General features: G+C 46.5%; 1 protein-coding gene across 5 annotated transcripts in view; it reads right to left on the bottom strand.

The window, feature by feature from the left end:
- Cut (homeobox protein, cut) overlaps nt 1–13,635 on the bottom strand; it is a 165,336-nt gene that overhangs the window by 88,727 nt on the left and 62,974 nt on the right. For all 5 annotated transcript variants that reach the window (XM_076325449.1, XM_076325450.1, XM_076325451.1 and 2 more), the window contains exon 2: nt 2,399–2,599. In XM_076325449.1, the coding sequence (XP_076181564.1) occupies nt 2,399–2,599 (201 nt within the window). The remainder of the gene's footprint in view (nt 1–2,398; nt 2,600–13,635) is intronic.

Here is a 13,635-nt window from a genome sequence, read left to right as displayed (position 1 = left end):
CCGAACCGTTCATCTCCCTGCCGAAGATAATCGAACAACTACCCCTTTCCCCGGCTACGCTGTCGCATTATTTACTCCTCATTATCGTCTCCAGGCCAGTGGCCCAGCTCCGTCACTCCCCGTTTCTATCCCCTAATCGGGGAATAATAAAAATCATTCCCGTCCCGCGATGGCTTTTCAATAAAGACATTGTCCGTGGAGCAAATTCTTATCCGTGAAAAGGCGTCGTCTGGGGTTCTTCCTAGAGGGGTAGGTACCGGGGGTGGCAGGGGGTTACGGAGTGGAAAGGACCCACGCGAAAAGGAGCGGGGGGTGGGGGAGATTATCGGCTTTGGGATTACAACAGGCCGAAGCAAACGATTTCCTTGAAAACAAGAATACTGGAGCAGCCGGTGCAAAGTGGCGGGCAGGGGTGGGGGGTTGGAAAGGGGTGCGGGCGTTATTGGCCCTAAGCAGGATACTTATTGAACTGTTAGCGGTGTTTTTATCACTTCTTTCTCGCGAGCACGCGCGCGCGCGCGCGAGCGTTCTCCACCGCCGCTTTAAGTGTTTTCGCCTTTGTTTAAAAGACTCGCTCCCGCGCCGCTCGCATTATGCACCCTCGTTATGGGGTGCGAGAGATTCTTACAAGACTCCGCTTCGTAAACCGTAAGTGAAGGGTTCGACCACTTTGTGTCCCTTTTCGAAGCCGGAACGAGCGTGGACCGGCGAGAGGGGAGGGGGTAGTTTTCAGGCCCCTTTTCAGCTTGCCCAGTGACGTTCGAATCGTCGAACAATTTACAAGCGTGCGATAGTTTTCGATTCGTCGGTGAGATTTTTTTTTTTCGGGTTTTGTAAACGTTATCGAGTCGTTACTCGCGAAGACCGATAATTGACACCGAATTTTGGACAATCGTCGAAAGTCGATATCGTTGTGAATTGCAGATAATTTTTTTTCGGCCATTGACGATGTACCATCGAAGAGAAACGTGTACGTTATCGGTTAACCGAGTCGATCGTGTTACCCCGTGCATTCGTTTCACCCTCGCCGAGTCTACGAAAAATTCTATTCTCAATCATCAATTTCTCGGGAATCCTCGCGGTGAATCGGTGAAAATGGGAAGGAGTCTGATTCGACTCATCAAGGCACGTTTCAACCGTCTCTGTCGAAATCCCGACGATTCCTGTCGGCTCGAGAGGATGAATATTCATCGATACAGCGTCTCCTATTTATGATCTTCTTTCATTACCAATTCCGTCGGTTCGTCGACTGCCATTAGTCACACTTTGCGTCCCGAAAGCGTGATTCGAGGCGTTTATCGCGTATCGGGAAGGTGAAGTGCACTCGGGGGTGAATTTCACCGGCTGGTGCGCGCGTGCTTCGTGCGTACGATCCAGAGAAAACACCGAGACAGGGAAAGAGGGAGGGAGGGGGGCGATGGAGAGAGAAATAGAGAGAGAAATAGAGAAAGAGAGAGAGAGAGGGGGAGGAAAGACAAGCGCGAAAAGGGGGTGAGGGAGAGCCACGTGCTCTATCGAGTACGTCAGTCGTTCAGTTCGACGCCCACGCAGCTGAAAGCTCCGCGTGCAACAGTTAAACGGAATTTCAGTATCGCGAGTGGGAAAATCGGTGTGTTTCGTTATGGGGTTCTCGGTGTGCTCCGAGACGTGTGCTCGAAAAACTAGACTACGAACACGGTTTCCTTTTTTTCATCTACGCGTTATTAGCGACGATGATTCGATACTTTAAGCGCGAATCGAATGCTATTGAGAAACATTGTATCTTTCGAAAATAATATTGTCCAATAAAGGGAAGATGGGACTCGGGAAGATTATCCAACGAAGGGAAGATGGATAATGGGCATTCTAGAGCATTTATCCGCATATATTTTACGATAGATTTAATTATAGAAGACGCGACGGGGTGAGAAAGCCCCGAAGAATACACTAAAGTTAACCGCGAGATTAATTTATGGGTCTTCTGCGGTGTCACTTCGAGTGTTTCGTACTTCCAAGAACAATGCACAGAAACGGAATGTACTCGCGTTACGATGTTTCGTTACACGGAGTAGACGAATCCAGGTACATCACTAATGTATCCGAAATGCGAACTTCGCCGCGATGCGAACTTTATCGGCTCGTTGGGGCGTCAATTACGAAACGTTCGCTCTAGAAGTTACTCGTCTCAAGTAAGCTTCGAAGAATCGAGGCACGCTTCTTCAAGATTTTTCATTCGTTTGTAATGATAATTTTTCGCGGAAAATCGATTCTTCTCGACGAGAATTAAAGAAAGCAATCGGTCGGATAGTTTCGGAGATAAGAATTCATTCGAGTTGGTTTTTCTCGTTCTTCGATCACAGTCCGTCCTGGAATTCAAAGCTACCGCGAGATTGGAAAATCTTTAAAATACGAGACTCACCTCTTTGTCCTTCGCTTGCAGTTCCTGTTCCAGGTTGTTGTTCGGCGTTCTCCTGGGGTTGCTCGCATCGTGTACCTGCTGCTGCTCGCTTCCCTGTGGTGTCTGAGACAATTGATGTCCCTCAGTCTTCGAATTCCCGTCATTTGCCGCGGCAAGTTGCTCCTTTAACGCGGAAACTTCCTTCTCCGCTAATGTCGCCCTCTGTAACAATGCAAATGCAAAAGCAACGTGTCAGTACGATGAAACTGAAATCGCGCGACCGTTTCTATAATTTTTAATTTTGCGATTCGCAATTGGAACACGATTTACGATCACCGATTTCGCCTTTTCTGGGATAAAATCTATCGCGCGAGACCAGAGCGTTTATTCCCTCATCGATTCGTTCGCCACGCTTGGAAGAAATAAATCTTCGATCTCTAAAATTGATACTTTCGTTTGAACCATCTTTTGAAAATTTATACGATAAATATTTCGTTGTTATTGGATCGTGGAAACCAACGACGAAGAGAAAGGAATTTGTTAAATCCTCGAAATAGCTATTCTTCGAGAACGGAGTCAAAGTGTATCGAATATTTCGTTTCATATTTTCGCTTTGATAACGTCCGCGATCAACGACTTTTCAACGAGGTGTACGAAGAACAAGAACGAACGAAGGAAACGTTCGACGACGATGAAATTATCGCGGTGCCGTAATGACAAACACTTGCTCCCTCACCCCGGCCCAGTGGTTCGCATAGGCGAACGATCTGTACAGCACGGCACATGGCTAACTCATTAATTAGCATCTGGAAGCGATTAAAGTAACTGCGAATTTGGTAGTAAAATATCGAAACGCCACGTGGACAACGACAACAAATCCACGTCAGTTTTTGCCCGATGCATCGAACCCGATCAATACTTCCGCGAAACAGTGACGCTAGCCTTCCTTCGATTTGAAATTCTACGCGAACGTATTGTAATGCCTCTGTTCGCGAGTCGCGCATAGTTTGTTTAAATTCATCGAGCTGTTTTTTTTTTCTTCGCTTCTTGATACGGCGGGGTGGCTTTTATTCTTGGTAAATCGTTTGTTGACGAACTAGTACTTGTCACAGAAGCGAAACGAAAATAAGAATTTTAATTCGATTACGACGATACAAGTTGAAAGATTCTGAGAAAAAAAAGAAGATAGGAAGTAACGAGAAAGATACTTTTCAATGTTCAACTGTTAGGTTAATTCGTAAGTCTTTGGTTATTCAACTGTGTGAATTTACTCGTGATTGTACGTTTCTCGAAAAGCAAATCGATTCGATTGCGAAGAAAACTCGTCCGGTACGCTTGGCAAATCCGAAAGATGTATCGAAGAATGATCCGGTGCCCCGATGAATATACGAGAGCGAATGAATAGGAGAAGAAGGCGATCGGGGGAAGACAGAAGCAACGGCGCAAACAAAAAGAAAGACAGGCTTCGAGACGATGTACGAGGGAACTAGTAATGACCCATTGTTTCTTGCAAAAAGCCTTGACGATGTTATCGATAATTACGAAATGATACGGGAAGCATAAATACATATTCGAGACCGCGGTGCACGTTCATCGGAATGGCGGACAAGTATCGATAAGCCGTCGCGCCTCGTCTTGTGTATTTGTCGCGTAGCGCGAGCTGGGAGGGAGGCAGACACCGGGGTGGGGGGCAGAACGGAATCGTGCTTGATAGAGAGGATCGAGAAGATCGCCGATAAAGATCGTACGCCCGCGATCGTCACATTAGCAGCGGAAGTCGTTGAGAAATAATGGCTTCTTTGAACGTTTCTAACGACGCTGTTTTCGTCGTTGTTCTATCAACAATCGGCTGTTAAAAGTTTGAGTTATGGAATTACGGGAAACTCGAACGTATCTTCCGATCTTTTCGTTTTATACTTCAAGGCTTTTCTCTGCTTCCTTCTCGATCCACAAATATTTTTCGAGCAACTTCCAACGGGTACGAACGTCGCACGATAGGTCGAAGGCGGAAATAGATTCAATTTTTTCAATGTCAAGAAACGCACTTTTTTAACTCCTACGTAGTAGGACAGTCGACGTACAAAAATTGATAAAAATTTTTGAAGAATGTCTTACAGTTTGTGAGAAATATAACGTCAAAGTTGGGGTACAGAATAGATATTTGTCAAAATATAGATTCCACTCTCGCTCGCCCGTCTAGTTGCAAGGAAACTGTAGCAACTCGGCGAGATAACGGGCAGCCGCTTCTCGAGTTGTCGCAGTCGTTTCTCGAGAACCGGAGAGAAGGTACCGCGGTGCGATTTAGTATACAGGGAGAGTTTCTTATTGTCCACTTTGGTTACAAAGTCACGATCGCGGTAACAGAGGAGGGCAGAGAAAATTCGCTGAAATTGGTATGAGCAGCAGCCGGTTCGAATTCGATCGTCGGACAGCACCGATTACGTACTCGCCTTTCGACCCTGACCGGAAGGAGGCGGGTGGAATTTCGATCACATCGCGGCGTTACTTCGTCTTGGCCTCCGACGCTCGTCTTACACCCCTTGGTAAATTGACGGTTATCCGACTTACACGGCGTCCTGAGCATCGATCGATCGCCACTCACCGATTCGATATACGGAATCGCGGCTCGTTGCACGTTCCGCGTGTGCAAGAACCTGCTTCGGGGCTGCTTTTAGGCCGGGTGGTCACGCACTTTCGGATCAGCTACCGGGGCATCGATCGGGTTCTGTCGTGTTAATGGTGGTTTCCGTGTTGTCTACACACTCGACGATTTCGTGTGTTGCACCATCGAGGGTGTGCTCCAATCTGGAGTATACGAAAAATCGATTCCGGAATCGTTGAATTGTCCTCGTACTTACGAACTCGAGAAAACGTTACCAAGTACAAATATCGTTCGATCGTCGAGGCGTTCGTTTCTTGCAATTTTTCTTCGCTTCGAACGTATCGAATCGTTTCTAAAGCGGTATCAAACGATGCAAGAAAAATCTATTCGTCCGGTTCTTGAATTCCAACGATCGAAATATCAACGAAAATTGTTATTTAAGTCGTGAACGCGTTCTAAACGTTGATTCGCGAGCCCTTTGAATCGTAAGGCGCGCCACCTAGGCGTCGGTATCTCCTACTTTGGAAAAGGTTGCCACACACGCAACGTTCGAAACGAAACGCAATAACGAGACTCTTTCCAGGAAAAGAGTAACTTTCACCGAGAGACGTTGATTTTCATATTTCCGTGTTTGGTATTCGTGCCCGGTTCGTTTTGAATGTCTAAATTCGAGAAAGTATTTGGTCGGTAGGCAAGGTTGAAACGAAAGGGGCCGTCGTCGGTGTCCACGCATATAGGTTATGTGTCGCGTGCATGCGCGCGCACGGCATGCGAGTGTCGCAGCTGGCGTCGCGCGATGTCGTGGCCCGTCAAACGCCGAGCATTCTTTGTGCTCCGGCAGCAGAATATCCCGAATAGATCAGCCTCCCTCGCGGCGAACGCACACCCACCCTGCCCCGCGTATTTCTATTTTTATGCCTAGCCCGAATCATCAACACGTCGCGTTCATTTTATACTATTTATTTCTCGACGGTTGACTAATGCACGAGAGGCATCGGGAATTCCGGCGGGATCGATGTACGTATTTCGATGCGACCTGCACCGTGCGCAGAACTCGTTTCTCGATCGCCGAGAACACCGGGGCGGAGCAACCAACGCGATCGATGCCGATTACGGTTATTCGGTGTTTAACCTACGACACTTCTCTCCGTAAAATATCAACATTTCTTACACCTTGACTCGATTTCAATATTTTCCAGTACGTATACTGTCTAAATTTTCTAGATTTTGCGTCGAAAGAATTGTACGCTCTTGTTTTTGGTATCTATTATCCGATCTTGCGTAGTCGAATTTCGAGACCTCCCTTGAAAAAACAACGAATCCCTCTATCCGATTTAAAGTACATCGAGCTACTCGCGAACGGCACAAAAACGACGAACGAACGTGCATCCTTCGATTTACGTTCCAATTCGAAACTTCGTGTTCCCGCTTGTCGACACTTCGCGCGCTTCTATCTCGGATTTTACCGCGAAACGCATATTCTTGGAAGTTACACGGGCACCTACGATACTTTCTCATCGAAATAAATTTTAACGACCCTCTGCCGTGCCATTCTCCCCTGAACGAAAAAGAAGAAGAAAAAAAAAAGAGAGAGAAAAAAAAAAGAAAAACCGAAAAAGACGAAGCAAAAGAAGAGGAAGCGAGGCAAAAAAGAACTCGACGTTCCGGAGGCGGCTAAGTAGAGTAATTTATACAAGCCACTAAAACGAATGCCTAATTACCGTGAAATGCATCGTTTACATTTACGGCGCGCGTTTTACTGCGCCTTCGGTTTCATTTTCCAGATTCGCGTGATCCCGGGGACCGTGTCTCCATCCGCGTGACCTTTAACACGTCGTAACGTCGCGCGTAGCGTTTTAAAATACTGTCACCCGCTATAAATACGAACCGTACCGTACACCGCGATGTATATTCGACTCGTACTCCAACTCGGTCCGTCAACGAGGTAAGGAACACGCTCGCGATACCGAAAATATCGCGTCTCGTCTGTCCACCCTATCGAGAAAAAAAAAACACCGTCTACGCACCGTTACCGTTAAAAGAAGTTACCCTCTGTCTGGTCGCCGGGCCCTGAAGAAAAATTCTCAACGATCGATGTCGAAGGGGGGACCAGATCGATCGGCGCGTAGACGCGAGCGATCGCGGTTCCCCGCGTAAACACCACGATGGCGTTACGCGGTTGCAAGAAAGGGAGGAATACCTTATACCAGCCGTCTTTATAATCTCCCGCGGGGTAGCCGAGGGGGTGGTAGGGGTGGATCAGCCGTTTATGACTACCGGCGGTGTTATATTTTTTTGTGGGTGGCGGAAGGCAAGAGACGGCCGTGATATTTCAAATTTTCTCATTACACCTCGAGGTGCGAATGATCTCCATCTCCACCGCCTCCCCCCAGCCCCCGTCCCCCTCCTATCCACCTCCACCGTCCCCCACTACCCCGGTTCTCTCGAACACAGCCCCTCTTTCCTTCGTCGAGCCACCCTATCTAGCGCAGGCTCTCTTTACCGCACCGATACACCGTGACGCCGTTCCACCACCTCCCCCAATCACCTCCCCCAGCCCCCTTCTTCAATCTCACACCAACCAGCCATCAGGCTGAACCCCTCTTGTATTTATTATTAAGATATCGACCGGCTCTAAGTCCTGGTAGGTACTGCAATATGCGGCGGGAAACACTCCAAGCATACACGAGTCGCGAAAGAGAATACCGTTCGACCCCTCTTACGATTTCATCCCCTCCAAACGCTTTGAGTCTTTCGATGGGTGCAGAATACCATCGATGCTAATTCGCGCTTTGTTCGAGACACTTTTGTGCCGCAGCAGCGCAACGCGAGCCAGAGCGAAATAGATGAGAGCGTTCTTTGTTTCGATCTGATTAAATGGCGCATCGATTGGCGCGATTTTAATTGCTCGCGCGCGACGCTCGCCGGAATTTCTGCAATATTGCTCCGAAACTATTTATTTTGTTTCTCCGTGGTTCCAATTGCGTTTTGATAAATTTGCCCGCGCTACGTTCGGAGCCGAACAGCGGGGCTCCGAAACGGTCGATCGCCGAGCGGACTTCGAGCGTGGATATTCCGCGAGCGGTTTGCGAGACAAAAATATTCGACGCGCGCGGAGCGAAGAATTCTTTTTTAAAAAGAGGCGGGCAAATATCGAACAGGAGAGAAACGGTTGCTGCGTTTAATTTTTGTTACGTAAAACCCGTGTTTACCAATCGAGATCCTCGAAAACGATACGCGCGACTTCTATTAATCGAAACCCGACGTTCCTGGAATCCCGGGACCGGACCGATATTGTTGAAAAATTATACTTTCTCGTTTTCTCGGAGCTTTTTTGTAACGAACTTTTGAACGGATATTTATACGAAACTTTGCCTCCGTTCGGTCGTGGGATTTATCGGAGTAGACCGTTCGCTTTGGAAACACTCGGTACATCTCAGTGGATATTATTTCGATTGTACAAGGATCGTTGCAATCTTGACCGGAATTTTCACGAATATTTGAAATTTATGGGTATCTCGAATGTTCGCGGGTTCGGTTCCGGTGTTAAGAATGGTGAAAAAATCGGCGACGGAAGAGCCGAAAATTCCTCGAGAGGAACGGTTCGCGTTCGAGAGAATCGTCGTCGAGGAAACTGCGCCGCGGAGCACGAAAGTCGTTAGCGGCTCCCGGTCTGGGGTATCCATTAATCGTAGGACAATAAACGCGCTCCTCTTCTCAAACGAGATACTTTTCGGAGGGTCATCGACCGTGGTCTCCGTTTGCTTTTCTCCGAAGTACGAGTGGCGAGGATGGCTCTCCATGTGGCACAGGTTCCCACGTGTGGGACCAGTTCGAGGAGCGTTCAAAGAGAGGCGACAGGGAGGACGTCTTTCAATAAGAACGCGTCCGTACGGCAATATTTAAGAAATGTCAATAGATTGTACGGAGAGGGGGCGGATGAAGGGTTCGGATGAAAGTTGGGCGAAACGACGACAATACCAACGGCGGGCCATCAGTTCCCGGGGATACCAGCCCGGAGGCATCGGTTAAAAAACGAAAGACCTCTTTTGATGTTCCCCGTTGTCCTAATGAAAAATTAAGACCCCTTCTTAAACATCATTAGACACGAGCACTCTTTCAAGTCCTCCGACTCGCGATACGCCTGCAGCGCATAATCATGATTCCGAAGAGGTCTGGTATTTCGGCTCGGAGAAACCTTACCGACGGTTTTCGGCCATTTAAACGGCTGCTCTATCACTTTGCAACGATCGATGTCGCGTTTGCGCCTATAATTGGTCCGTCGTTGGTCACACCGTCTCGAAAATACGTCAACGAACGATACTTTATTCGATCGCGTGGAAATAACCGAGACCGAAGCGTTTTACCGCGCGGTTGGCAAGCGTTAGGGTTAGTCATGGAAATATCGAGCGTTTTTATATTCCGAGTCTGTTTTCTGTTGGCTTTAAACGGTGCACGGGACAGTTCTTCTCGAGATAATTGAGAAAGTATATTTTGCAATTGGTCGCATCGTTGCGTTTTGGAACGAACAATTCGGACAAATAACGATACTCTTGACAGATTTCTAATCGAAATGAAAAGCAACGAACAACGAAACAACGTTCGAGAACAATTAAATCGGTCCTTAATTCCGTAAGGTTGGGGTGCCAGTCGCTCGTGGTTGCTTCCAGGCTTATTTTTAATCTCTCTTTCTCTTATTTATAATCATTCCCTCGGCAAAATTCCAGACACACGTGCGAGTCAGCGCCCGAGATCTTCTCACGCACGATCCACTAATAAATCACGATGGCCGTAAGAAAAAATCAGTGATCATCTGCTGCGGAAAGAGAGACACGGACTATTTCTTTCAGCCGGCGTTCCTGGGAAGCGTTGGCGTCAATTTCCTCTTCCAATAACCTCCGACGAAAAAACTCGGACCGTTCGAAATACTACAACGTGTCTTTCGAATTCGACTATCGACCATATCGTATCCACGGTGTACAAATAACGTCTCGAATCAGGTAGACCTTTTTTTCGATCTTCAATCGTACGGACTTCTTATTAATAATTCTCACGTGCGCGTGTCTTTTACCTCTATACATTCTGCTTATACCTTACTCGCGTGGTTAACTATTTATTTTTTAAATTACTTGCGGATAAATAAATGGTAAATAAACGATACCCTCCACATTGGTGCACAATCGTCGAAACGGAGAGTTCGATTCCATTTTCGTAGGATTTCGCTCCCCTCTTTGTTCTCATCGATTTCTATTTTCGGTTCGTTCGTGTTATCCTCCGTCGTTCTCCGTTTTTCATTTCTCTAGGTTCTCCATTGTCATCGCGTCGCCGAGAAACGACTCGATGATTTTCGATCGACGAGCGAACGGGTTAAAGCGGTCTCGCGCGTTCTCCGAAGAAACGAAAAACAGTGAATTCCGATTGTTTTCACGAGGCCGATTTTTCCAGTCGAAAAGCTTTTCGAGGGGGGAGTGGGGGGGGGGTGGAGGGGTGCCGCGCGCGCAGAAACGAATTTCGTTTCGAACAATGGAGGGCTTGATACGTCGGAATCAACGAAAGGGACAGCGGCCGGTGGGCAAAGCGATTGTTGAAATTTGCATGAATCGATCACGATTGTTTGGCCGCGAAATGAGCGCGCCACCGCCGGAGAAATAATTTGCAATCCGTGTACAGGCCGGCCAATCGAGTTACCGTTTGCCATTTCGATTCTGCTCGGTCCAGCGGACGACAATGGCCGTACGCCAAAAGCGAATCATCTTTGTGATCTGAGCCGACCGATCGTCGTACGGGCTGACTCACCTCTCTCTCTCTCTCTCTCTCGCTCTCGCTTCATCTTCTCAAATTTTTAGAGTACCTTTTTGTTTACTCACTTTAGTCGTTCGTAATTTTGTTGACGAGCGATTCGTTACTCTTGCCAATCTACGATGCTCTACGGGCCAATCTACGGGTGTATCGGTACGATACGACGAGAGAAAATAAATTGTTCGTAACTGGAGGCGGACGAGAAGAAACGATAATCAGCAACGATTTTTAAAACAATCGTAAGTCCGCGTCGACCGGTTTATTTCATTCGAATGTCAATTTATGGTGAGAAAATTAATTATGCGTGTTGCAACAGATGGACAAGAAGAAACGATCGAAATTTGAATAATAATGGCAAGTTCGCATCGACCTGTTTGTTACGTTCAAATGTAAATTTAAAATAGGTGGAAAGAAACGAGTGATATTTTTAAAATAATAGCAAGATTCGTAACGGTTTAATTCGTTTCGTTCGAACGTCAATTCGCAATGAAGAAAAATGAATCGCGTGTAGCAACGGACGAACAAGAAGAAAATTAATATTTAAAGTACAGTGAAAAGATCAACGTTATCATCGTTACACGAATATTGTACGCTACCGATTATTTGTATTATTGTTTTATTCGTTGACGCTACAAGCAAGTACGTTGGTTTTATCGATCATTGCAATTTTAATAAATCATTTTCCACGCGCCGTACGTCGCGAGACTTTAAAATTATATCTTTAAAAGCAAAAGCTTACGAATTGTTAGCGACGCGTTTGTCGTAAAACTGCTACTTTTGTTTCAAAAGTACTCAACGAATCAAAGTACCCACACACGGTCGATATTGTTGCCGGTATTCGATATTTTACAGTAATATTGACCGTGTTGGTACGTTTATGCGTACCAAATATTTAATATCGTGTAACAACATTAACCGCCCAGAAGCGATATTGTGTATTAATACGATAGATTGGAATAATCGAAAACATTGATATTATTAAAACCAATAATACACAGAGACGCGAACATCCAATATCGCGTGGAAAAAAATTAAAATACCATCTCGATAATATTCATTTGTCTCTACGAACCAGCGTTTCTCAATATTGTTAACTCTATATTATTTGTCGATTGTCTTAACTCGAATTTGATTGGCTCGAGTCGAATTGCACAATATATAATATTACGGACACAGTGTATTCCGGAGAGTTAAGAACAATGTGGTACCACGAGTACGCGAATAATATCGATCAACGTTTGCCGAGTCACAGACCTTGCAAAAGTCGACTGAAACGGAATCGATTTTTCTTTTTCTCTACGATACGTTTACCGTAGAATTGTAGAAATCGGAGAATTGTAAAATTTAAGAAACGAGAATTTTATTCAATCCGTAAACACGTGTGTCTGTATACGCGCAGAGAATACACGTAAGGACACAAGTGGGGGTAGAACCGCGCAACTCGAGGACTCACTGTATCGTATCTGCTAATATTGTCGATGTTACAAAGGAAACGTTCAGGTCTGTATTAAAAGGTATGACGAGCGGGTATCGTTCGTATTCTAGTCCTTCGTTGAAAATAATTTAAGCGTCGCGTGTTGGAATTCCACCAACTGCATAGCCGAGAATTTCGATTTCGATCGATTCTGAAAATATCGCGCTGTCGAGCGTCCCATCCTGCCAAGATTGTACAGCGCGAGTCAATAACAATCACCGTCCGAAATAACTCGCTATTTATTAATTTTCGTACACGATACGTTACACTCGATCATCCGGCACGTCGAAACGACTTCGATTCGATCAAATGGCCCATTCGGCATTGCGTAGTGGTCGATAAAAAGACGAATCGACCTTCGAGCGACCAATAAGTCACAGTGGTAAACGATACTCACGAGGAGCCATTATCGTTTGGTAATACGGATGGTAATCGTCCCACGAGCACGGAAGTTAAAAGTAACGCGTATCTCGAGGGTGAACGTCGCTGCAAGGTCGTCGTATCGCGCGTAGAAGAAATTCGATATCTTGGAAAATACAAGCCGCGAAACGAGGAAAATACTTCCGTTCCGTAAACCTCGTTCAATACGATACATTTCGGGCGAAACAGAATTTTCGGGGTTGAAGAGACCGATGGACCGTCGTAAAAGTATAGAATTCCGAAAAATCGTTCATCGATCGGAAAATGTACTTTTCGAAAAAAGAGTATCGATGATACAGGAGGGGTAGCACGCGTTTCGAACGATACGCAACGGCGAGGTGACGGTCGACGCGGAGTGTACATGATAAAAATGGTCGTAGGAAAAAGTAGAGGTTTGGAACGGAAGCGAAACAACTGTCGAAGGAGGATCGGAAGTCTGGTGCACGCGCATACGAGTAGATGGTGCACGAAGATACACGCAGAGAAGACAGCAGGGACTTTTAGTGGCTGCGAGAATATCGGTACCTGAGCGAGTACAATACGGGCTATATTTTTATAGGGCCGCCGCGGGAGTCTAATGGCAGGCCGCGTCAGAGGGGGAGGGTGAGGGGAACAGGGATTTGGTATAGACGTCATTGTTTCCGTTCGGCACCCTTCTTCCACCCCCGACCGAAAACTACCCCTTACTACGGTGTGGCTGCCATTGAAGCCACTTTTTCATCTCTCCTCTGTTTCTCTTCCCGCGTTCTTCCACACATAGATTACAATATTACCGCGTAACCCACCCTCACGACACGCCGTTAGCCGTGCTGCAATGCCGGAACGCGTCCTCTGATATATACGCGCACTTCTGATCGTAACATAAATTTTAATGATGCTCGTGATGAAAATATAAGAACGCGGCGATATTTATGGCGCCTGGCCCGGCCAGTCTCTACGCGTACATGCGTCAAAGCCCCTTTT

The sequence above is a fragment of the Ptiloglossa arizonensis genome, chromosome 13 (assembly GCF_051014685.1).
Source record: "Ptiloglossa arizonensis isolate GNS036 chromosome 13, iyPtiAriz1_principal, whole genome shotgun sequence".
In the NCBI taxonomy this organism is placed as follows: Eukaryota; Metazoa; Arthropoda; class Insecta; order Hymenoptera; family Colletidae; genus Ptiloglossa; species Ptiloglossa arizonensis.
Note: the sequence above shows the minus strand (reverse complement) of the source record. Positions and strands in the feature narration are given on the sequence as shown.